Source organism: Anolis sagrei, chromosome 2 (assembly GCF_037176765.1).
Source record: "Anolis sagrei isolate rAnoSag1 chromosome 2, rAnoSag1.mat, whole genome shotgun sequence".
NCBI classification, from domain to species: Eukaryota; Metazoa; Chordata; class Lepidosauria; order Squamata; family Dactyloidae; genus Anolis; species Anolis sagrei.
In genome coordinates this window covers 271,882,953-271,908,525 of record NC_090022.1, presented here as the reverse complement: position 1 = coordinate 271,908,525, position 25,573 = coordinate 271,882,953, and the positions used below count along the sequence as shown (strand labels likewise).

Here is a 25,573-nt window from a genome sequence, read left to right as displayed (position 1 = left end):
TGTCAAACTGCACTGATTCTACAGTGTAGATCATTGGTTTCCAAACTGTGGTCCATAAGAACTAAAATATGGTCCGCAGCCTCACCTTTACTACACCGTTGCAATGAAAGCAACCGAAACCCTCTTATAGTACCGAGGCTTACGAAATATGATTTTCTGTGGGCAAGCAGATGGCAACTACTGAATGGCATACGTTCTGTATCAGAAACTAGAGCTGATATGGTCTAGCCAATGAAATTTTCTGAATCTGCACCCCAAATAACCAAACCGAATCTAAAGTTGACCAAAAACTGATTTGTAACCCTTTTGGTACTAATGTTGGAGAGTGGTCCCTGGATAAAATGGCCCTGGTCAAGTGGTCCCTGGTCAAAAAAAGATTGGAAAACACTGATGTAGATGCACCCCAATACTGCTTCCAGATGGATAGCTCCTAGTTCTATCAATCTACAAACACGATTTTGCTTTTCCTTCTTAACAGATCTTAAAGAGGTTACAGATGGCAAATACTATCATCTGCACCACGGCTAAAAGTTGGTAAAATAGGAGGAATACACAACAAAAGCTTCACCTAGCAGCACTCTAAAATAGTGGAGTTAATATGGCAGAAGCATGGAAACTTTCACAGAAGGGGAAAAAGGTTTCCAGACATTTATTTCTGGAACTGTACACCAGGTATTAAAATACAACAAATACAAAATAATGTTCAAAAAAATCAGTGTTTTATGTACAAATATTAAAACCAATGCAACAATAGCAACTTCCTTTTGGGTGTCAAATACTAAAATGTTGCGATTGTCACTAATTTCGGTCGTTATGCACAGGAGATACCAAACTGAACCTAGGAATGACTGGAAGGAATTACTGGTTACTTCCGGGAGGGTTGCAATCCTCCGCAGGACCTCAAACAATAACTGGAACATTCTTCCATGGAAAAATCATAGCCATGATACCGTGTCAATTTAGTTCCCATTTATAGACAATGTGCTTATAACACTGGGCAAACAGTTTTCTAATGGCCGGTTTATCCACTAGCTTACATTCAAACTTGAAATATTCACTAAAGACTTTGGTTAAATTAAATAGCATCACTAATACACTATTGGATCTGAAATTAACATAGGCTTTGACTCTGTTTGAAAGAGGAAAACTGCAGAAATTAACCTACTTGTACACAATTCAGTATACTTCAGACGGTATTGTACAGCCTTCAAGTAAATTTAGCAAGAAGAAACACATCAAGAGGAAAAATAAACACTTTAAAAGCTACCAGTGAGAGGATAAATGGCTAACAAAAGTAGAAGTATTGCTCTAAGCACAGCACCGGATACATTTCTAAGTGAATTAGCGATCTTTTTCAGAGTCCCTGTAGTAAAGTGATACACCTACAAAACTGCATTTGCCCACGATGAATTTTTGGTTTGTTTGTATGGGAGGCGGGGAGGAATATAAGCAATGAACAAAGAAGTCATCACAGTTTGTTAGAAGAATTGTGCTTTACCCACTAAGAATCAAGGCAATTCAGATTCCTTCACATACTTTCAATTCGGTCACCTTCATACCGACCCTCAAACTCAATTCTTTTAATAAACGGTAACAATTTCTCCATAAAATGTTTAAAGTAGAGGAAAAGAACAGGTTAAGTCCAGCTTTTAAAAGAAAAGAAATTCAATAAATAGCTATTTTACATGAATAAAGTCATAGTGGTACAAATTGATGAATGTCACATCAAGCATGCACAAAATGTTACTATACACAGAAGTAGTCAGAAAATATTGAAATAGATATCTAAAAAGATATGCAGAATGTACATATTTACATAATCTTGCAAATTATTGCCTCATTTTAACAAGGAATTAAAAGTAAACATTACCAGCTAGCTAGCCCAAAGGCTAAATTAGATCAGCAATTAAAAATCTATTAAAACTAGCCAGAATTCATTGTTCTCTCATACCATTTTCAGAATTTTGGTCAAAAGTCTTTATTAAATAACTAAAGTGTCCATTCAACTTGCTGACAATCAAAACTTTAGACGAGAAACTAGACTGTCTCGGTCTTCATTAAGACCCCAGCAATGCATAGATAAACTGAACATAGTACTGCATCAGCTAATGAGAATGGGTGAGTTCATTTAAGTGCAACTGGCATTAGAAGCATTCAGACATTTTTGTGTAATGATTTTTATACAGACCAGCCACTGTAAACCCATAACTTGAATGTATCAACAAAAAATTGAAAGGAAATATGGCCAGTTATCTTACAAAATGGCAGATGTGTTGATTCAAGAACAAAAATGTAAAAAGTACAGAGTTCAGCACAAATCACAGCAACGAGAAAAGAAGCTGACAATTTGGCTAAAAGTGCCAGAATCTGACACAGGGCCAAGGCTACCCATTATTGACTGTGTACTTATCAGGACAGATTGAGCTGAATGGTTTTGGAAAAGATCACCGACAACAACTTTTGCCCGCTAGGCTAAATGCTGTGGCCAAAACGGTGAAATGTGCTCTTCTTGTGTGGAACTCTCCCAAGCCGTCTTCCAATGCTGAAAGGAGCTCACGGCACTAAACGCTGCATCTCAAACTCAGGATGACAATGCAGTTCACAGTATATCGAATAAATACCCTCCCGTGAAGTATTAACTAAGGCATCTGCTTTCTAGTAATGCTGTGCAGCCACAAAATCACTACTAGAAACACTGAGAAGTTTACCCTTTTTCTTTCTTTTTTTTAAAAAAGCAATCTATTTAAAGAAAATTATTTCTGTATAATGCCAAGTGCAAAACTAGACAAGTTTTACTGCATTTCAACTGTACTGTAAGAATGTTTAGCATTTTTATATAAATATGGCCCATCCAGGACAGATAACTAATACCTTTTGATTCATACTGTAACTGAGAGCCAATGCTCTAGTGGCCTTTCCCAAATCTTTGTCTGTGAAGGTTTCCTAAGCACAAAAATATCCTTAGCCAAGTCTTTCTGGAATATAAAATGCATTTGGCTCTTTATCTATTCAGGAAGAAAATATGTGTATATACCTACATATATGTGTGCATATATGTAAATATATGTCCACGCTTTAAAATGCAATTATAGCTTCAAAACCCTACTACGTTATCACCATCTGTGAGTCTACTGTGTCACTCATACCATCAATATTTTGAACTGCAGTGCTCTGAACTTAAGGCGAGTCCCCAGGTGGAAGTCATCAGTGGTAAATCCTACACTGTGCAGACTGTACCATTATCTTTTAGTGGCCTTACGAATAAGTTACATTATGTTTGATGGTTTTGTTCCCACATTGCACTCCTCAGAAATACAGACAAACCTGTCCCTGGCCCCGGAACAATACCTCACACCATTTGAGCCGACAGATTGAAGTACACACACACACACACACACACACACACACACAAAAACCTTTGGACAGTGTTTTCTGTGAAAGGTAGCCATGGCCTGTAATTTGGTAAGAGCATCCATGTGTGTCTTCAGACTTTGCTCCTACATTCCCTTGTGCCATCGTCAACTTGTGGTTTTGTAAACTGAAGTGCTCTGGTTTAATATTGGATGAGAGAAGGTTCCGTTTAAAAATATCCTTGTGTGTTTGTGCAGTTTAAATTAAGGAAACCTTTCCCTGCTTTTTAAAAAATGCTACATTGAGCAGGGATCAGGACTGGTACCTGTAAACAATCACTATTCCACTGCATCCATTAAGCAGAAGCAACTTAGACTAAAAAGCCACTCCAATCAGTTCTGAACTTCTGTGCTGGTTTTGAGACAGCAGTCTCTGTCTACAGGTTTAGAAAGGAAGAGGAAGCAGAGCTTAAAGCTGCATCACAGAGTTTTTTAGTCCCCAAACTCTGCTAAACATGTATGAAGTTTCCACATTTATGGATTGGGAAAAAAGTGAAATTACTCTTGATAAATCAAGATATAGTTCTGTACATAAAGACATCACTGATGTCATATAGTTCAAACTTCCAGTGAAAGACTAAGTAAACCCGACCACAACCGTCAAGTTTACTATAAACTGCCAACAAGGTCCACCATCTCTTCTTCCCAGATAGACTTATTCTGAGTGGAGGGCAGTGTGCTGGTGTAACGCATGGGCACTGATAAAGCCGTTGGTCTCGTTTGCAGATAAACTGAAGTCAGCCACTGAGACTGCCATTTTGGCACTGGTAATGTGATGCGTGTGATTCTCAAAGTCAACCCCCAAGTTGTTTACAGAGACGTCATTCATGAAGGATTCTGGGACTGCAATTCCCATTTTTAGTCTCTTGGCAGGCCTTTCAGACTCCTGGTTGCACATGTTCATTGGGTTTAACTCCGAGTGATAAAATCCAGTCTCAAATAAATTAAAACAATCACTTTCGCCATTACTGGGCAGGTTCAGCAAATCTTCTGTTACAACAGGCACATGATTAACTGCTGCTCGGGGCAAGCTCTCCAGAGGTGGGAAGGCATCATCTAAGCAGTTCACATCTGTAGAGTGGCAGACGGTGGCAACACTGTTGGTCAGCGCTGGAAGAAAGAGAAAGGTTTTTACCCAAGGAGTCGCCATTATCCTCATACATGGAAGAAGCAAGCTGACCATGACGCATTTCCTATATATTTCAACTCACCCGTCAAATCATTGGCAGTGATAGAATTCAGGATGCTTAGCTGTTGGTCAGGAATAGGCTCCGATCTGCTATTTGAGGTTATGGCTGAAGAATGTACAGCTCCACCAAGAGCTTCTGCTTCATCTACCAATCTATCCATATAGTCCCTGTAAGAACATAATAATTTGAAGAGTGAACTGCCTCTATTTGGAAAACATATCTTCAAAGTTTCTTTTTCTGTGTCAGGAGCAACTTGAGAAACTGCAAGTAACTTCTGGTGTGAAAGAATTGGCAGTCTGCAAGGACGTTGCCCAGGGGACGCTCAGATGTTTTACCATCCTGTGGGAGGCTTCTCTCATGTCCCTGTATGGAAAGCTGGAGCTGACAGAGGGGATTTCACCCCGCTCCTCAGCAAGCGAGAGTCCAAAAGTGGCAGGCTCAAACCCAGAACATCAATCAATGGCTGATACCAAATGAGAGACTCCCCCCTGGGCACACAGAAAACTGGGCGACTTGGAATGTGCTGAACAGACTGCGCTCTGGCACCACAAGATGGAGAGTCAACCTTAAGAAATGGGGCTACAAAGTGGAATCCACGACATGCGAGTGTGGAGAAGAGCAAACTACAGACCACCTGCTGCAATGCAACCTGAGCCCTGCCACATGCACAATGGAGGACCTTCTTGCAGCAACACCAGAGGCACTCCAAGTGGCCAGATACTGGTCAAAGGACATTTAATCAACTACCAAGCTTGCAAGCTTTGTGTTTTGTTTGTCTGTCTGTTTGTTAAAAATGCAATGCAACTGTCTGGTCTGCCCCTGACATGATAAATAATTAAATAAATAAACCCTGCTCCTCTGATTAAAGCCACCAACCTTTTGGTCAGTAGTTCAGCTGGCACAAGGATTTAACCCACTGCACCACCAGGGGCTCCCTTCTTCAAAGTAATATCATTATAATGTAGGTAATGGAAATTCTAGAACGGAAATTAATGAGCCACAGAGAAAAGAACTTCCAAGGCATTCAAACTTACGTTACTCCAGGATGGTGGTTGTACCTCTTCTTTCCAAATCTTGTTTGCTGAGCAAAGTAGTCGTATCGTTCTGATTTCTTCCATATATAATAAAATGCTACACATTCAGCAACTGTTTTAGTCCTCACCTTGAAAAAATGAAGGAACAGAACACACACACACAGCTTGATATTAGTCTCTGTAATAAATTCTTTCTGGAAAACTATCAGTTCAAAACTATCACTAGAGATAATTGAATTATTTCCAGGTTAAAGATGCAAAGCCACTGTGTAAACCCCACTGTGTAAACCCTCTCTAAAGGAACAGAAGAGATGGATTACTATTTGAAATACAACTCTTCCATAGAATTCAATTTGGTTTGCCCGTTAGCATACCCAAAGAAGCCATAATCTTCTTTACTAGACTGTGGTGAAGACATGAAAAGTTACATGTCTATATAACTCAGAGTACAGGCAGTCCCTGAGTTACAAACATCTGACTTACAAACAACTCATAGTTAAGAATGGAGGTGAGACATCAAGAAATTAGAGAAATCTATCCCTCGGAAGGGAAATTTACTCCTGAAAAAACAGATCTTGTTCAGCAAAGGACAAGAGGTATCCTCTCATCTCTGAAGAAGTCTACTGTATACTGTGCATGTGGACAAGTCTACATAGGGACCACCAAATGTAGCATTGCCCAAACACGAATCAAGGTACTGCAGACTAATTCAGCCTGAGGGCCCTTCCACACAGCCCTATATCCCAGAAAATCAAGGCAGAAAATCCCACAATATCTGCTTTGAACTGGGTTATCTAAGTCCACACTCAGATAATGTGGGATTTTGCGCCTTGATATTCTGGGATTTAGGGCTGTGCGGAAGGGCCTCAGATAATGTGCCATGACGCATTTTCTGCCTTGATATTCTGGGATATAGAGCTGTTTGGAAGGGCCCTGAGAGGTCAGTCACAGCAGAGCACCTGATGAACCAACCTGGACACAACATATTATTTGAGAACACAGAAATGCTGGACCATTCGAACATCTACCATGTCAGACTACACAGAGAAGCCATTAAAATCCACAATCATGAGGACAATTTCAACAGGAAAGAGGAAACCATGAAAATGAACCAAATCTGGCTATCAGTATTTTAAAAAACCTCTAAAATCAGGACAGTAAATAAAGAACACTAAAAAAAACAACCAGAGGAATTCCAGACATGAATCAATCATGGCCAGCTAACACCTCCTAACAAAGGATTCCCCCAAGCAGTAAGCAGTCAGATCTTGGAGCTGAAAGGCTATTCAATAGTAATCAAAGTGGCCATTTGCAACATTCACATTTGCCTCAAACAGACAAGAGTTCTTTCTCCCACCCTAGACATTCCAGATATATAAATCCCACTTGCCCAATTCCCAACAGATCTTACAACATCTGAGGATGCCTGCCAAAGATGCAGATGAAATGTCAGGAGAGAATGATTCTGGGACATGGCCATACAGCCCGGAAAACTCACAGCAACCCAGTGATTCTGGCCATGAAAGCCTTCGACAATAAATCAAATGTTAAGACCGTAGATTTCTACTTAGACACAGAGCTGGGTACAAAACTGGCTTCCTGTAGAATAGATGATTAGAGCCCCTTCTGTCTATAGCACCAGACTAGTAGAATGGAGAGGAGTAATTTATGTTGATTCCTCCTCTCCTTGTAATGGAAGTCACAGCTTGAAAATGTTGAAGGCCTCATACAGCTGGAGGGAGAGAGAAAAAATCTGGCTAATGGCACATCATCACCCCCTAGAGGGCATGGCGTGCTTTTCCAAATCAGAAATTGTTGGGAGACGCAATTCTCCTAGGTCTAGTGTAGTCTTAAAATGAATGAATGTAATGTATAAATCTTCATAGGCTACATCCGACTGTGTTAGGTACATTTCACTGGGCTGCTGATATCAGTATCAATCAACTACTGGATTTCATAACAGAAGTAGAATTGACTTAATATGTGACACATACCAGGACTGCACTAAATTGGACATTCCCCTGTTTAGTATTTGTATGGAATAGGGAAACACCAGAACACTAAAGGAGCAAAACAGCAATGACATCTCTCAGGAAGCTATTTCAGGCACAAATAGGCTGCCTTAATTACTTGAGCAGGTTCACAATTTTAGTTACTCTACTTGCGATATTTGTTTTAACAGGCTTCTTCTCAGACTAAACAGCATTTGTTTCATTTACTGCATTTATTTACCTTATTTTTTTGGATGAGATGAAAATCCTTCCCATAAATCAGAATTGCATGTTCAAAGCTTCTACATTCTTCTTCTGTCCAAACTGTCATCTCTTGAGATGGGAGAAGAGAGTAATTCAGATGTGGGCTTTTGACAAATCAAACAGCTTTCTTGGCGCTGACATTTTGCCAACAACAAAAAGAACCTGCCTGACTCAACAATTACAATCCATATGAAGAAGTAAGCTTCCATTAGCTGCAGCAGGAGTACAACAGGAAATTTTTCAGATCTAGAAGACACTATATAAATGGAATAGCATGTCACCCTACTCTGATGTCTGGTGAGCAGGCCCAGCTTACCTGTCCAAACATATCTCCCTCTATAATCCACCTCAGAGATTAAGACCTTCTGGGGAGGCCCTGCTCTCTATTCCACTTCCCTCTTAAGTGCGACTGGCAGGGAAGAAGAGAGACAGGGCCTTCTCAGTGGTGGCCCCTCAGCTATGGAACTCCCTCCCTAGCAAAATAAGAGCAGCCCCCCCCCCCCCCCCAATCTTCAGGAAGAAAGTAAAAATGTTATGGGACCAAGCTTTCGGATAGCGACATTCTTTTATTCCAACAAGAGAATAAGGAATAGTGAACGGACCAATGGAACGGTTTCAGATTATGATTCTGGATGGCGTGATTTTAATAATTGTTTAAATTGCGTTATAGATATTATGCTTTGGTTTTCACATGTACGGACTGCATTGAATTTTGCCATTATTATGTTGGAAACTGCTTTGAATCACCTCATGGGTGAGAAAAGTGGTATATAAAGGCAGTAAGCAAGTAAGTAAATAAATAAAGAAATACTCTGGTTTCTCACTTTTTGTATAAAATACAGAAAAAAAGAGTGCTTATGTGCCCTTACCTCATCATCTCTACTGCATTTATTCAGCTTAGACTAAACACATTTCTAACCTGTATGACTTGAGAACATTTCTAATTTTTTACTTTTGAAATTACAGAACATATACTTGGTAACAAGAAATAAATTTAGCAGACCTTTGAAAAAAAATCAAAGTGGCTGCTTTTAATGTGAGCTGTAGTCTATTCAAAAGAATTGAAAGCATTTTAATAACAACAACAACAACAACAACAACAACAACAACAACAACAATACTTTTGGAGCAAAATACTCCTGACCTCATGATTGTGGGGAAAAAAAAGAAGTATGGATCGTCAACGCTGCAATCCCAGGCGATAGCAGGATTGACAAAAGCAACTGGAAAAGCTTACACAATATGAGGATTTAAAGATAGAACTCCAAAGATGCTGACACAAGCCAGTAAAGGTAGTCCCAGTGGTGATCGGCATACTGGGTGCAGTGCCTAAAGACCTTGGCCTGCACTTAAAAACAATCAGTGCTGACAAAGTTACCATCTGTCAGCTGCAAAAGGTCAGCCTACTCGGATCTGCACGCATTATTCGTCGATACATCACACAGTCCTAGACACTTGGGAAGTGTCCGACGTGAAGGGACTCAGAGCGGTTTAACTTCACGTGAATGTGTATAAACATGGTTTTCTATCATTCAATGGTCTAACTGCTGTTGTGTTTTTGCAGATTTAACTGGATAATGTTATTAAAGCTCATTTAGATTCCCTGCATTTTTGAACATTATGAACATTTTTGAATTAAATTCCATCTGTAGGGTTTATCCTTATGAAAATAGGTTAATATTTTATCTATTGGATGACAAAAGTCCAGGCAATTCATTCTGTTTCAGATTATAGAAGTTATCAAGGAAGATGCATCTTGCCAGTCAGTGCTTGAATTAAGTCTGCACTAATAGGCGCACCCACAGTCGGGGAAATGGTTCTCTGCAGAGGTAGCATAGCCTGTTTTGTTTAATACTTCACATTAGCAACCTAGCAACAAAAAGTTGCTAGGTTTTTCCCCCAGTTAATTGTTTTTTCTACCTATTTTATGTTGTCTGAGATGGCATTATTCTGCAGCACCTATATTAGGTGATATTCTATTTCTAAAAGCTACAAATAACGCTAAGCAATGAACTATTACTGCAGAATGAAATTTAACTCTCACATAATCAAATTTCTGAGAAGCTTTGAAAGGTTCCCTTTATCTACTGTTCCATCTTTTTGACATCAGAGTAATCTGTCCCACTGATAGAAGGAATGAGGGCCTAGAATGATTTATTCGTCGCTCTAAGTCATTTCTGTACATTGCAATTTAAGAGTTCTTAAAACATTCTTAAATATAATGTATAGATGTCTTCTTAATATTATTTGTGGGACTTGTTCCCGTATAAACTGGGATAATATTACAGCCTTAATCTTCCTCAAGATTTCTTACCTTGAGATGCTTTGCCATTTGAGCAGTATCTCTGAATTGCTTCTTTGATGTTGTGGTTACATTTGAAGAGCTCATAGAGTGCCTGGAAAAGAGAGGAATGTTTCTTTGTAAACCAGCTTAACAAAAATGTAAAGTGATGATGATGCTATAACCATTCATTTTATCATACTGGGTTTCTCCAACTTGTTCCCATGGCAACATAAAATGGTATCTATGCACATTAAAGCAGTATCAGAAGATAATCTGGGAAGACTCTAAACTTAAGCGACCAAGGAGGAAAAGGAAAAGGCTGTTAAGGATTGTGGGAGTTGAAGTCCAAAATACCTGGAGGGTCAAAGTTTGCCCATGCCTGGTATAGAGGGATACAGAACTTTGGTTCCTGCAACTCCAGTTCTTTTCCTTTCTCCCAAAACTCCAAATGAAGGGTTTGAAAATGGATTAAGGTATTATCAGGGAAAACTTCAAGGGACTTAGCTATGATGCCCATTATGCAGATGGCACATAGGGAACACATAACAGTGCATGTATCCAAAGAATAATGGAACAAACCAAATAGGCTTTGGGTGAATTCATTCTAGGCTTCTTATAGAAAGCTTTATGTGCCCTCTCTCCAAAAAAGGAATCTGCAAGTCCAAGAACTGGCCTGAATCAGATATCTCATGAGAATAACTTAAGGGGTACCTCCATAACTGAGGAGGGAGGGTATTTCTACCCATCCTCCTTCTGTAACTTCTGATACCTCTCAAAACTCTTCTTTTCAAATTCAGGAGGCTCTCTGGAACAGCACAGCAGGTGGGATAGAGCAAAGGGGAATCAGCAATAGTATTGTACATCAATAGTATTGTACATCTATGCTGTTTCCTCTGCTTTAAACTTTTCAAGAACAAGGATGCAAGTTTGTTTTTAGTATTTACTCTGAGCTGTCAAAGGCTCACTAGGTTGCAGTGAGTTTTCCAGGCTGTATGGCCATGTTCCAGAAGCAGTCTCTCCTGACCTTTCGCTCATATTTATGGCAGGCATCCTCAGAGGTTGTGAGGTCTATTGGAAATTAGGCAAGTGAGGTTTATGTATCTGTGGAATGTCCAGGGTGGGAGAAATAACTTCTGCCTGCTTGAGGCAAGTATGAATGTTACAATTGGCCACCTTGATTAGCATTTAATGGCCTTGCAGCTTCAAAGCCTGGCTGGTTGTTGCCTGAGGGAATCATTTGTTGGGAGGTGTTAGCTGGCCCTGATTGAATCCTTTCTTGGGAGGTGTTAGTTGGCCCTGATGAACGAACCTGGATATCGCATATTATTTGAGAACACAGAAATACTGGACCACCCTAACCACTACCATGTCAGACTACACGGAGCAGCCACTGAAATCCATAAACATGTTGACAATTTCAACAGAAAGGAGGAAACCATGAAAAGTTCTGAATACCAGTAATAAAAAACTCTAAAATCATGACAGTAAATAAAGAGCAACACGCCAAAAGCACAGGAATTCCAGAAAGAATCAGTCAGGACCTCCCAACAAAAGATCCCCCCAGACAGCAACCAGCCAGGCTTTGAAGCTGCAAGATCATTAAATCCTAATCAAGACGGCCAATTTCAACAGTCACACCTGACTCAAGCAGACAAGACTTCTTTCCTCTGTCCTGGACATTCCAGAAATATATAAACCTCACCTAGTTTCCAACAGGCCACACATCTGAGGGTGCCTGCCACAATTGTGGGTGTTTACGTCAGGAGGGAATGCATATGGAAAATGGCCATACAGCCCGGAAAACTCACAGCAACCCAGTATTTACTCTGTTTAAAAAGGCCTTTTGAAAATATTGATATTCTATGTGATATGGCATTATACATATTTAAATGAGGGCAAGATATCCTAACCACTAGTAATCAATATGCTTTTATCAAAATGGAAACTACCCACGAATATCTGTAGGCTACATCTCAGAAGAAAAGAGGCAAAACTACCTTTGACTATTTTTTGCTGAAAAAATATGTATGATGAAGTTTGTGGGATCACCATAAATTGAAAGTTGGGTGGCACACACAGATGACTTGAAGGCACATAATGTGATCATTGCAAAATTAAATGAAATATAAGCCTTAAAAAGCACTATGACAGCAAATTATATATGGGAAGGCTTTCCAACATACCTGTTCGTTATCTCGTGTATGTATTCCCTCAGGAATTCTCCCAATCACTTTTTCATTTCCCGTTCTTAAAGATGTTTCAAAAAGGTACTCTTTAACTTTACTCTCTGAAATCGCATCAGGCTGCCAAAGTAGCTGATCATCGTTTTCATAAGCTGTTAAAAAAATATTGAAGGAAAAATTCTGAGTCAGATGATGACTCAAGAGACCGACTGAACCGATGAAATCTGAACATTTCATCCATAAAATAAAGTGTCTAAAAGCACCATACTCTAATATTTAACCATGGCTATCATGTCCCCTCTCAACTTTCTTTTTTCCCAAGCTAAACATACCCAGTTCCCACAGATGTTCCTCATTGGGCTTGGTTTCCAGACTTTTGATCATTTTGATCCTGCTCCTCTGGACACATTCCAGCTTTGTCAACATCCCTCTTGAACTGCGGTGCTCAGAAATGGATACAGAGCTGAACAGAATGCCAAAATCATGCTTGTGTGTTTGTAAGTTATCCGTATGATTCAAAGATTCCTAAATCTTGGTGAAGAATTGCACTTTTCAGACTTTTTTTTTAAAAAAGCCACTGCCTATTTAAAAATCTTATACCTGGTTCAAATCTTTTGATTTGCGAATAAACTTCACTCAATGTAAATCATTCATCATTCTGTCTCAGTAGCTTTTATATATATCACTACATAGTATAAAATTATTTGTACAATTTAGCGATAAGGGAGACACTGATGTAAGCTTGTGCAGTCCTTTTGAGAAGCTTCTCAAAAATAGCAGGAGGAAATTGCAATTCCTGCTTCACTGAAATTATACTACAGTGTAGCCAATACAATAAGGTGGATTCCCCAGTGGTGCAATGGGTTAAACACTTGTGCAGGCAGGACTGCTAACCGAATGGTCAGCGGTTCAAATTCAGGGAGCGGGGTGAGCTTCCTTCTGTCAGCTCCAGCTTCTCATGTGGGGACATGAGAGAAGCCTCCCACAACAAGATGGTAAACCATCTGAGCATCCCTTGGGCAACGTCCTTGCAGGTTATTTCTCTCACACCAGAAGCGACTTGCAGTTTTTCAAGTCACTCCTGACATGGAAAAAAATAAAATAAGGTATAATCGTTCTCATTTTTAGAAATATACTGTTTCATATAGTAAAATAATGAATAGAATACAAATCAAACTGGAAAATGCAGTATCAGGTCAAAAGGGGTCACATATCAAGGGCAAAGGGTGATATAAATTAACAATATAAATGTAACGATAAAAAGGAAAAGTTGTAATTTAACTTTCCAAGTGAACTATATTCACATGGCCAAAGATCCTCAGGCATATTCAAACTAAGATGATAACAGCTTTCAATACTATCATCTTTTCGTAAAATCTAAGTAATATCGGGGAAGTGTGTTCTGTTGTGAGTACTCAAAATCATTTTTTTTTCACTTGGAAATAAGTTTTGAAATAACATTTAGATCACACCCAATGTGATCTAAATGTTCAAAATACTTTGGGTCACGAGAAAAGAATTGTATACTGCAATTAAAATAATAATGGCTTACTTTTTTCATCATAGCTTGCTTTTTTTTTTGTCGTGTCAGGAGCAGCTAAGTAAAGGTAAGTTAAGTCTTACCTTTACTTACATTACATTAAGTCTAGTCGAATCCGACTCTTGGGGGTGGTGCTACTTTCCATTTCCAAGCTGAAGAGTTGTATGTAGATGCCTCCAAAGTCATGCGGCCGGCATGACTGCAAGGAGTGCCGTTACAGAAGCAGAAGCAGAACCTATTGATCTACTCACATTTGCATATTTTCGAACTGCTAGGTTCGGATGCTAGCAACAGGACTTCAACCTGTACGCGGATTCAAACTGCCGACCTTCTGGTCAGCAAGTTCTACAACTTAGCGTTTTAACCCACTGCGCCACCACAGCACAGTAAGAACTAACATAAAATACAAAACCCAGTATTATCACTTGTGGGCAGTAGATTTTCTCTGCAAACTTCTGTAATTCAACAATCTGGAGGATACTCTTATTATTGAATAAGGCAGAAGTTTTTGTATTTTAGCTGTGGATTTCTGGAGCTCAGCAATCTAGACTATGGAGTATTTAAGGTCTCATCCAATGACATGATACCTGCTGCTGTTAAAAATATAAAAATAGCTCAGAACAGTCTCACTATCTATTCATTGTCTCTCAAGCAAAATATAAGATGGTGATAACCTCATGGAGCTTGAAATAAAGTGTGTCCAGGTGAGAAGGCCTGCTTCAAGTTCCATCATATTATTGCATTAAACAAGAGAGGTTCTCAACTAAAGCTTTCATTATTGTAATCCCAATTTTTCTGGTCCAACAGAATTTGATGTAATTGTTAAGACTAAGGGAGTAAAACACTTCTGTCTGTAAGATAATATGCTGCAAAAATGACAAAAGCTCCAACGCTTCCTTGCCTGTGATGACAGAGAGACAGATGATACAGGACTGTGTGGGTTACTGTGCAACCGAAATGCCAGCATCTTATTCTGAATCCTAAATTCACTGTGGAAATCCCCCTTTGCTCTGTGGTCCTCAGAACTGGCCAAAACCAGCTCCAGAGAGCAGGTTTGGGGGGAGGGGTGTGTCATTGGGACCTTATTAGAAATGAAGACTGGTTAAAATACAAGAATGAAACATTGCATTTTAAGCCAGTATCCAATGACACACTTCAGCTGATTTACACTACTTTGGCCTGAAGAAGCAGAACAATACTTTTTTCTCCTTTCAGCCTCCTCCTTCATTCTACAAAGCTGGATAGGATGTCTACAAACCACTGTGGAGCAGGTTTCTGTCACTGTAGAAGGATGTATGGGGAAAAGTCCCAATTCTATTGTCTACTGTGTTTGACTTAGCCCATAGTTTAGAAAAATAATACATACCCTTTTCATCATTATCACAGTTTTTACCCAAATAAGGTGGAATTTCTGCTTGATACTGTGAGCCAATCATTATTTCCTGAAAATATTTAAAACAGTGTTTAGTTCAGTGTTTATATACACACAATACTACAGCAGTACTATCAGAAATATAAAAAATAGGTATTTTTAATTACAAAAATGTGAGTCAAGCACTGAAAGGGTTAAATTGAGAGAATGGCTCAGCAAAAACTGCAGTTCAATATAAGCAGGTGTGTCTGTAACTTAGTAGCCATCAGACTGAGAGAGGCCTCAGTGGGAGAAAGGCCTCAGTATTAGTAGGCCTCAGTATGAGGCAGGCCTGGGGTGAGAAAAGCACCAGACTGAAAGCCATTGTGAGTGAAAACAGCTGTGTGTAAAAAGTTAGTGAGTGAAACTCCTGTCCAAGTTTGGTGTGAGAAGAGGCTCTGTGGAAGCGAAGCTGTTTATCTGCATGAGAAAGAAGTGTGGAAGCAAAGAAGAAAGTATAAAGAACTGTATTTGTGTTATGGAAAACTTGTTCTTGTAAAGAGTGTAACCATATTATTTTACTACAAACAGAAGCCTCCTATGGAAAGGATCACATTAGTCTGTGTGTTTTTGTTCTTTTTGTCACTTTGGGCTACTGGTTCTGGGTCACACTGCTGCTAATAAGTGCTGTACATTTATGAGGAGGATCTTTTGTTATTAAGCCCACTCGCTCAACAAGTACCTCTCATTTCTAGCCCAGAAATGAGGAAACCTTTTATAACAATAGAGAGTGAGCAAAACTCCATTTCTTTTAACTTCTGCATAAAAGGCCTCTCCTGGGCCTAAAGTAACCCAGGTCTAACCCCACAAAATGTTGTGTAGACATTCCCTGCACCCCCTGGAAAATATGTGTAGCAAACCAATTTTTTACAATTATTTTTCATAAAGCATATTTGATAGGGGGACAGGAGGCTCCCAAAATTGCAAAAATGCCCTTCACAATCCTTATAGGTCATTTTGGTGCATTTTTGAAAACTTCTGCCTATGGCCACACTTTGCCCACTCCTGATGCTTGTGCATCCACTAATGTGGATTGCTCGAAGGTAATTCTCAAATAACTTACTTTTCGCAAATCTTCAGATGAGTTACCAGTATCCACCTCAACATCTTCACCATCTGATTCTTTATCACCGTCACATATTGTGTTTGCTTTTTATAACAGAAAAAGATTGAAACAATTCAGACTTGAAAGATTAGGATCATATACCCTATCATGAATAACTCTAAAATCTTTGACCAGTTTTTTTTTTGGGGGGGGGGGGGGTTGAGATAATGAAAACAATCTTCCGAGTACAGACTTAACAGACTAATACTATCTACTTCTACATCTACTTAGAGGTAAATTCCACTGAGTTCAGTACAAATTTAAACCGAATAAAAGTGCAGTCCAAGTCCACAACCAGGACTCTAAAGTCTGAGATGTTAAAACTTTCAGAGCAATAGCTACAAATATGTATTCGCTTCTGCAGAACTATGAAACTCAAATTACTTTCTCCATTTGCCAATCTGTGCCTTATCACTGGACTGCTTTTCCTTTTTTAATATTAATTTTGCTTTTGCACTGATATTATGTGTAAATCTAATAAAGGCTTGTTTTTTAAACACCTTTCCTGTTTCTCCTCACACTTTACAATTTCCCTTGCATGTTTGTTCTTACTTACACTGAAGATAAAGCATTATCTTTACACTGCTTTACATACAATACCTTGCTAAAATAGCATTATAGAACTAATAGCTCCAAATCTAATACTAATACTGTATTTATACTTTGTCACCATCTCCCAACAGGGACTGGGGCGGCTTACAAAACAGCACATGATGGTGCCACACAACACATAAAATACAATACATTGAAAACTACTGCAAACTACACCTGTGTTCAGCCATTTTTTTCACTTTCTTAGTATTTCCTATGGTCCCAGCCCTGCTTCCAATCACAACTCAAGTGAATTAGGCTGATTGTAAATGACTTTCAAAGGGGAATTGGGACAATCCCAGCTTCAATTTTATCTCAAGAAAGGCAGTACACAAAACAAGTGGAAAGATGCAAAATGGAGATGACAAGAAAATATAGTGATGACTCCAATCAATGATGGGCAAAGTCATATATTAAATTTCCTCTGCTATTTCAAATTTCTCAAGGATTTCAAATCAATATGATTTTATACATTCTGTTCAAAAATACAAAGTTTCTAGCTCACACAAGGAAAATGTTTCATGATACCTTCTAACATGGAGGGTTTTTTCCTTGACTAGAAAGCAGTATTCACCAAGAGCACAAAATAATATACAATTGGGTAAATTACACTATATGTCTGATGCTTTTTAGGTTGATAGCAGAATTGACTGAGCTTTGAGTGCAGTCATTCACAGCACTTTGGTGTTAATATCTTGTTGGACCACCAAAAGTTATTTTTCTCTGAGACCCATGTAGTTTACTAGTGTAAATGTGAGCAAGAGAAAGTAAAAAGAATGTTCTAGAAAGGACTGCCACATCTGCATTTGAATGAGATCAGCAAGTCCATGCAGATTGTGTTTAAGAACACAAAGCAATGCATGTCAACAAAATCTAACAATGAAATAAATTCTGAGACATGAATATTTATAATGTGAGTATCAATTTCCTACATCTTAACGGTCGAGGGAAAAAGTCTGTAGTTTCATGTGAAGTAACTGATGGTGTCAAATCATCAGCAGAAGACTGGGTTTCTTCATCATCCCCTGACAAAAGGTCTTTGGCTATTTCCTCCTGTAACCAGAAGAGTTGAGGATTAGTATCATTCAGTTAACTGTACCTTCAATTTCATCTTACAGCAGTGTTCTTTATGTGGAATCTTGGAGAATCAGGACAAGACTTCTCATTAAAATATCATTTACTACTTACACCAGACCTAATTTGAGTCATGCTTATGAAACTGCTGGTGAAAAGGGAAACATTACAGTATCCAGTAGTTTTAGGTTTCGCTAATTACATAATACATCTGGATTGAGTATGCATGAAGTCTCATATTCTACTACTGGAAAGATAAATTTAATGTGGCAATTTGAAGAAAACAGTATTCAAGAAAAATTATACAAATTAACATTTTATATAGGAGGCATATGTGTCCATAATGTATATTATTGTATTAGGTTCACATTTTACTGAGATTTTTTAGTGAAGTTTTTTTTAGAGTTCATTTGTATTCATATTCTAGAAGTTAAGAATACACAATAGGAAATTCAAAAGGATTGTTCATGCCACACAAATTTGGATGCCAGCATGTAAGTGCATGGAATTTCGGTGTGCCAAATGGGATAGGATCATGGTTTACACTTGAACAGAAAATGGCTTACTTTATCCAGAGTCATGTCTGGAAGTTCATCAGCAAGTTCACTTGGGGAACTGTCTGCACTGGAACTTGCTATAACAGGAATTGCAGATTCATAGCCATAGAATGCCAGTAAGTCTTCTAAGGGCATGCTTCCTTCCTATTTTTTTAAGAAAAAAAAAGAGCAATATCATTTGTACAAAATCTGTATGTTTTAACACAAAAGGAAAGCATACAATAGTTTTAAGTTACCCTAATCACATAACACATGTAGACTGTTTATATGAAATCTCATATTCTACTCATATTCTACTATATATGAAATATCATATTCTACTATTAAAGAGATGGGCTGAAACTAACAAAATGAAGTTCAACAGAGACAAATGCAAGATACTCAATTTAGGCAGAAAAAAAATGAAAAGCAAAGATACAGAAGGGGGATGCCTGGCTTGTCAGCAGTACATATGAAAAAGATCTTCGTGTCCTCGTGGACAACAAGTAAAACATGAGCCAACAATGTGATTCGGTGGCTAAAAAAGCCAATAGGATTTTGGCCTGCATCAATTGGAGTATAGTGTCTAGATGCAAGGAAACCATGCTACCCTTCTATTCTACCTTGGTTAGACCACCCCTGGCATACTGTGCGTCCAATTCAGGGAACCGCAATTGAAGGGAGATGTTGACAAGCTGGGATTTGTCCAGAGGAGGGCAACTAAAAGATCAAGGACCTGGAGAACAAGCCCTATGAGGAGGAGTTTAAAGAGCTGGGCATGTTTAGCTTGCAGAAAAGAAGGATGAGACTCGGAGACATGATGAGGGCCATGTAAAAATATGTTAGGAGAAGTCATAGGGAGGAGGGAGCCAGCTTGTTTTCTGCTGCCCTGGAGAGGATGCAAAACAATGGCTTCAAATTACAGGAAAGGAGATTCCACCTGAACATTAGGAAGAACTTCATAACTGTGAGAGCTGTTCAGCAGTGGAACTCTTTGTCCCGGAGTTTGGTGGAGGCTCCTTCTTTGGAGGCTTTTAAACAGAGGCTGGATGGCCATCTGTTGGGGGTGCTTTGAATGCGATTTCCCTGCTTCTTGGCAGGGGTTGGACTAGATGACCCACGAGGTCTCTTCCAATTCTATGATTCTATACTACTGAAAAGTTAAATAAAATGCGGCAATTTAGACACAAAAGATAAAAAATTGATCTAAAAAAACAGGATTGTGAGTAGACAGTTTGGGATTGCATTTGCAACCAAATCCTATGATATCACTTTAGCTTCAATAGTTAAAATCGGCATCTAACTGGTGGTTATGTTGTTAGCTGCTTTAAGTCTCTTTACTGGAAGAAAGGTGGGATATAAATGAATTACTATTCTTGCTGCTGATACTTATGTTTTTTATTCTTCTTAAAAGCCACACATATAATACAGCTACAACGTTTCTGAATGCAGGTTCAATAATGGTGATAGCCATATGACCAAGCAAGGAGTATTTTCAGTAGAAGTATCTATTATGTACAGATTCAGCAGAAACAAGATGACTCATCTGCAGTTTCCTCGTATAAGTCATATTGTCATTTAATAACAACATGTTGAAGTAAGAAATACCAGTAAATGTATTCTTAGGAAGAACTGAGCTCTCAAACTTCTAAAATGACACTGATTTTTTTTAAAAAAGGGACAAAATCTCTTAGCTACTTAAAAATGATTAATCAATAAAAAATACTATGTATTCAATATGTCTAGGGAAAAGCCCCTTACCTTTTCTAAGTCCTCAATCTCAGAACTGAAATTTTTTCCTTCATCCATCATTTCCTCCTCTTCAAGAGTTCTCTCATCATCATAGTCATGTACCAACATTTCAGCTGTAGGGTCAAAGTCATGATCTTCAGAAGATAAAGAACCAACTATAAAAAACAATGTGAATCCCTTTAGCCAAACACAAAATGACAACAACAATAAAAAGCAGTGTTATATATTAATTTAAATTAAAGATCAATGTTCAGACAAGCATCAGGATCCATTTTTATGATGCCAAAGTTGGAAGCATATTTGTATGTCCTACAATTCATAGGACTGCTCTGGAACAGAAGTCCTCCTGCAATTGTGGAATCAATTACAGCCTTTGTTGCAAGCACTGTAATCCATACATATCTGCATGAATACCAAATATGCATACCAGTATAAGCTATCTTCATTTGATAATAGCTTTCCTGATCCTAATTTTGGTATCATGAATCAGTGAGTGAGAACAAACCAATGCATGAATAATGGTGCTTATGGAGGAAACCTACAATAATAAAATTTGGACCAAAGCTCACAGAATAGATTGCAGTAGATGGTTTAAATAGAAAGTTTAAAACCACCACAGGCTGGAGGAAGAGGAAAAACTATCTTAAACTATTCGGGAAAAAACAGGCTTACATGGTTTTTTTTTCTGGTTTCAGAATCCAAGTATACAGTTACTGTGTAAATGTATTTACATTATTTATTTAAATATTTATTATCTTGCTCTATATCATGAAATCTCACAGTGGCATACAGCCAAAATCAAGAGATTTACAGTAAACCATCCAGATGGTGACTGACCTTTTTGTATGACTGCAAAATTCAGGACAATTTAAGGTCCCTTCCACACAGCTGAATAAAATCCCACATTATCTGCTCGGAACTGGAATACGTGAAAGTGTGGACTCAGATAACCCAGCTCAAAGCATATATTGTGGGATTTTCTGCCTTGATATTCTGGGTTATATGGCCATGTGGAAGGGCCCTAAAACTAGATTATGATATTTTAATTAAATATAGTTTACATGAATTTGTCGCAAGAGAAAAACATCCTTCAAGTAAGCTGCAATTCTCAAATAATGAATGTGCGTACTACGCCGAATTCTGTTTAAAAGAGTGTTTTCCTCTTTAACAACTTTAGCATTTGATACTAGAGTAAAATAAAAAAAAACCTTTGATGACAAATCCCATGCCTATATAATGCCCATAACATTATAAACAAGTGTGGGTCATCTGAACAGATAACTTATTTTAAACCTGTGTAAGGAAGGCCCAAGAATTTCAGTGAAAAATCTTTAAATATGTATAAAAACAATGATTTTGAAAACAGTTGTATCTAAAATGTTTTGTTTTGTCTGGACTAGATGGTCCTTTTCATCACTTCCAGTTCTAGGATTCTAAATCCCACTAGCAGATGGATGGGATGGGCTCTAACAAAAACATACTCAGCGAATCTTTCTTGTTTTGAAGTCCTACTCCAGTAAAAGTAACAAAGGGAAAATTAATTATGCCAAGGACCTAATCACACTAGAGAATGAATCCACTTTAAAACTGGTTGCTGCCTCCTGCAGAATTCTGGGGTTTGTAGTTTTAACAGCCTCACTAAACTACAAACCCCAGAGTTCTGCAGGAGGCAGAAACAGGATTTAAAGTGGATTCATTCTCCAGTGTGATGAAGTAGCAAGTTCTTGGTGCTTTCTTAAGGCATAAATGGACTCTGGCTCTATGAAATTTGAAAGCCACTATGTAACTAAGAGCCTTTCCACACAGCCATATAACCCAGAATATCAAGGCATGAGATCCCACTTATCTGAGTCCACGCTGCCACATAGTCCAGTTCAAAGCAGATATTGTGAGATTTCCTGCCTTGATATTCTGGGTTATATGACTGTTTGGAAGGGCCCTTGCTGACATACTCCCAAAATTCAATTCTGAAGTCCACTGCCAACAGTAGGACTATGGCCACAAAGTTCTTCCACACCTATAGTGGGGCATCATGTTCCTCTGCCCACAAAGTTCCTCTTTAACCGTGGGCATACACACCTGCACTATTCAAAGTCCTTACAGCTAGATCTGCAACTAGAATAACTAGAATAAATTTAAAATTTCCAATGTAGAATGTTACCTATTTTGAAAAATGTGGTTGCCAAGGGCTGCCTTAGCCTGTTTAATATGTACATATATAGTCATAGAAGAAGTACATTCCATATAAAAACTGTGCCTTTAAGAATTTTTGCTGAACAAACAGTGTAGCCCTATACATTTTATTGAGAATTACTTCTCATCAAACTCAAAGTCTTATCATTCAAATAATTTAGTTAACACTTCATAAATAATGTCATTTTTACCAAGGGCAACAAAGTATACGTTTTGGAAAGTTTTAAATTATCTGATTTGTATGGTTTTACCTATCATTTCAATAAAAGATAAACTAAACCCAGGATCAGATGTCCATCTTTCAGGAATGCTTTAGTTGTACATTCCTGTATGGAAGTGAGTTGGACAAGGGTGCTTTCACACAGCCATATAACCGAGAATATCAAGGCAGAAAATCTGACAATATTTGCTTTTAACTGGGGGCCCTTCTCCTCCTCCTATATCCCAGAATATCAAGGCAGAAAATCCCACATTATCTGAATGTGGACTCAGATAACCCAGTTCAAACCAGAGATTGTGGGATTTTCTGCCATGATATTCTGGAATATAAACTTTTAACTTTATTGGCATAAAAAAATCCACTTCTGTTTCTTTTTGCTTAGGTAAAGCAGATTCTATGAAAACACCAACAACCAAAAGAAACAGAAGTTCTGGAATCAAACTTGCATTTTTGAGCCCTTCCACACAGCTGTATAACCCAGAATATCAAGGCAGAAAATCCCACAATATCTGCTTTGAACTGGGTTATCTGAGTCCACACTGCCATATATTCCAGTTCAAAGCATATAATGTGGGATTTTATTCAGCTGTGTGGAAGGGACCCCAGACAATGCAGCAAGACCATCTCCAAATAAACACGCACAGCATCGGACTTGATGGCTGCAATACTACGTACATCCACAGTCCCATTCCAGCGATAGTTAGTTGGAAAGCAATCTGGCATGTAGTTCTGGCATGGGCCAACTTGGGCCCTCCAGGTGTTTTGGACTTCCACCATTCCTAACAGCCTCAGGCTCTTTCCGCTTAAGTGGCTTGGGGGGGAAAAGAAAGGGCCTGAGGCTGCTAGGAATGGTGAGAGTTGAAGTCCAAAACACCCGGAGGACCCAAGTTGGCCCATGCCTGAAATTTACTTCTATGTAGATATGACTTTGCCAGCAGCATTTATTCAGAAGTGAGCCAAATTTACTGTCTGATATGTGAATTCCATCTACATCAGGTATCGGCAAACTTCGGGCCTCCGAGTGTTTTGGACTTCAACTCCCACAATTCCTAACAACCTCAGTCCCTTCCCGCTTAAGCATCTGGGGGGAGGGGGGAGAAAGGGCCTGAGGCTGTTAGGAATGGTGAGAGTTGGAAGTCCAAAACACCTGGAGGGCAAACTGGGCCTCTGGGTGTTTTGGACTTCAACTCCCACAATTCCTAACAGCCTACCTGTTGTGAGGAATGGTGAGAGTTGAAGTCCAAAACACCCTGAGGGCCCAAGTTGGCCCATGCCTGAAATTTACTTCTATGTAAATACAAAATTGCCAGCAGCATTATTCAGAAGTGAGCCAAATTTACTGTTTGATATGTGACTTCCATCTACACCAGGCATCGACAAACTTCGGGCCTCTGGGTGTTTTGGACTTCAACTCCCACAATTCCTAACAGCCTACCTGTTGTGAGGAATTGTGGGAGTTGAAGTCCAAAACATCCGAGAGGCCCAAAGTTTGCCGATGCCTGACCTACAGTGAACAGAACATCTCTATAGGATACTTCCCTAGGAACAAAACAGGTGACTTGAAAAGAATGGAAAAAAACAGAGCACGAAACAGCGAGAGGATGAGGAGGTTATGAGGAAATCATTTCAAGATGTCATCGTGAACGAGAAGAAAACAACACACAGAAAGGCATCTTTTGACAGATGCGCCTGTAACCTGGCCCTTAACCGTACCCAAAAGCTTCCCACTGCCGGAATCACAGAAGAAGGAACTGAACAGGACAAACCTGGGCTGGAACTCCCAAAGGAAGCCTGCAACAAGCAACAGGAGAAGAAGGAGTCAAAGGGGGGCTCTGCCACACCAGGAGGGCTCCCAAGTTTCCAAGCCACAGACAAGACAAGACACCCTTCTTCCACCTTTCCTCTCCTCCCTTGGCTCTTTCCAACTTCCCTTTGTCTTTCTTTCTTGAGATGTGAGACTATTCTCTCTCTTCTCTCTCTCTCTCTGTGTCCCCATCCCTCTCTCTCTCGCACCTTCAGAGCCTCCATCCTTTTCCCAAACCGGTCCTTCCTTCCTCGTCTCTTTCTACCTCCTCTCTCTCAGTCTCTCATCCTCAGAAATATGTCTCGCCCCCCAAACAGGACCCCGGCCGTGCCCACCGCCGCTGACGCCCAGAGCCGGGCTCCTGACTGACCATCGCTCTGGGTGGGGACTGGGCGGGCGGGCAGGCAGGCACCAACTGCGGCCTAGTCGCCCAGGCGGCGCTCCGCCGGCGCCCGAGGCTCCCTCCGCCCCCAGCCGGCCCTGGAAGCCCCCTCGGCGGGCCCGCGGCCTCCGGAGGGCTCTCCCAGCTCCGAGGAGGGGGCCTCCGGGCGCCGTCCCGCCTTCCAGTCCGGCCAGGCGCCCTCCGGACCCCCGCGCCCCCGCCCGCTCTCCCCGCTCACCTCCGCCATATTGGGAGCGCTCGGCCTGAGCGGCAGCGATGCGCCAAGTGCCCGGATGGGGCCGCTAAGCCAATGGCAGCGCCGAGGCCCAGGAGAGCTCGGGACGGGCGGGGAAGGCAGGCAGGGAGGGGCCCAGAGAGAGAGGGAGAGAGAGAAGACTCTGGGCGGGGAGCCGCCTTGGAAGGGAGGGAGGCACTCAGCCTTCCTTCCCCCACCCCGTATATAGACAGAACACCCATTCGCAATGCTATCAGGCAAACTTGGGCCCTCCAGGTGTTTTGGACTTCAACTCCCACAATTCCTAACTGTTAGGGATTGTGGGAGTTGGAGTCCAAAACACCTGAAAAGGCCCAAGTTTGCCCACCGTACCT

At 39.8% G+C, this 25,573-nt stretch overlaps 1 protein-coding gene across 3 annotated transcripts; it reads right to left on the bottom strand.

Moving 5' to 3' along the window:
* Positions 1–631: 631 nt before the first annotated feature.
* MIER3 (MIER family member 3) lies at positions 632–25,280 on the bottom strand. Of its 3 annotated transcripts, none has more exons than XM_060761507.2 (13): positions 25,203–25,280; positions 24,545–24,569; positions 20,375–20,520; positions 18,644–18,778; positions 17,936–18,056; positions 16,371–16,456; positions 15,263–15,338; positions 12,357–12,508; positions 10,204–10,285; positions 7,867–7,958; positions 5,635–5,762; positions 4,622–4,767; positions 632–4,520 (listed from the first exon to the last, which is right to left on the bottom strand). In XM_060761507.2, exons 1-13 carry the CDS (start codon positions 25,209–25,211, stop codon positions 4,066–4,068), a joined length of 1,653 nt encoding a protein of 550 aa, XP_060617490.1. In that variant the 5' UTR covers positions 25,212–25,280; the 3' UTR covers positions 632–4,065. The 3 variants fall into 3 exon arrangements, with proteins under 3 accessions (XP_060617490.1, XP_060617492.1, XP_060617491.1); XM_060761509.2 differs by having other exon boundaries at positions 24,492–24,569; positions 25,203–25,265; XM_060761508.2 differs by lacking the exon at positions 24,545–24,569 and having other exon boundaries at positions 25,203–25,269.
* Positions 25,281–25,573: the final 293 nt, after the last annotated feature.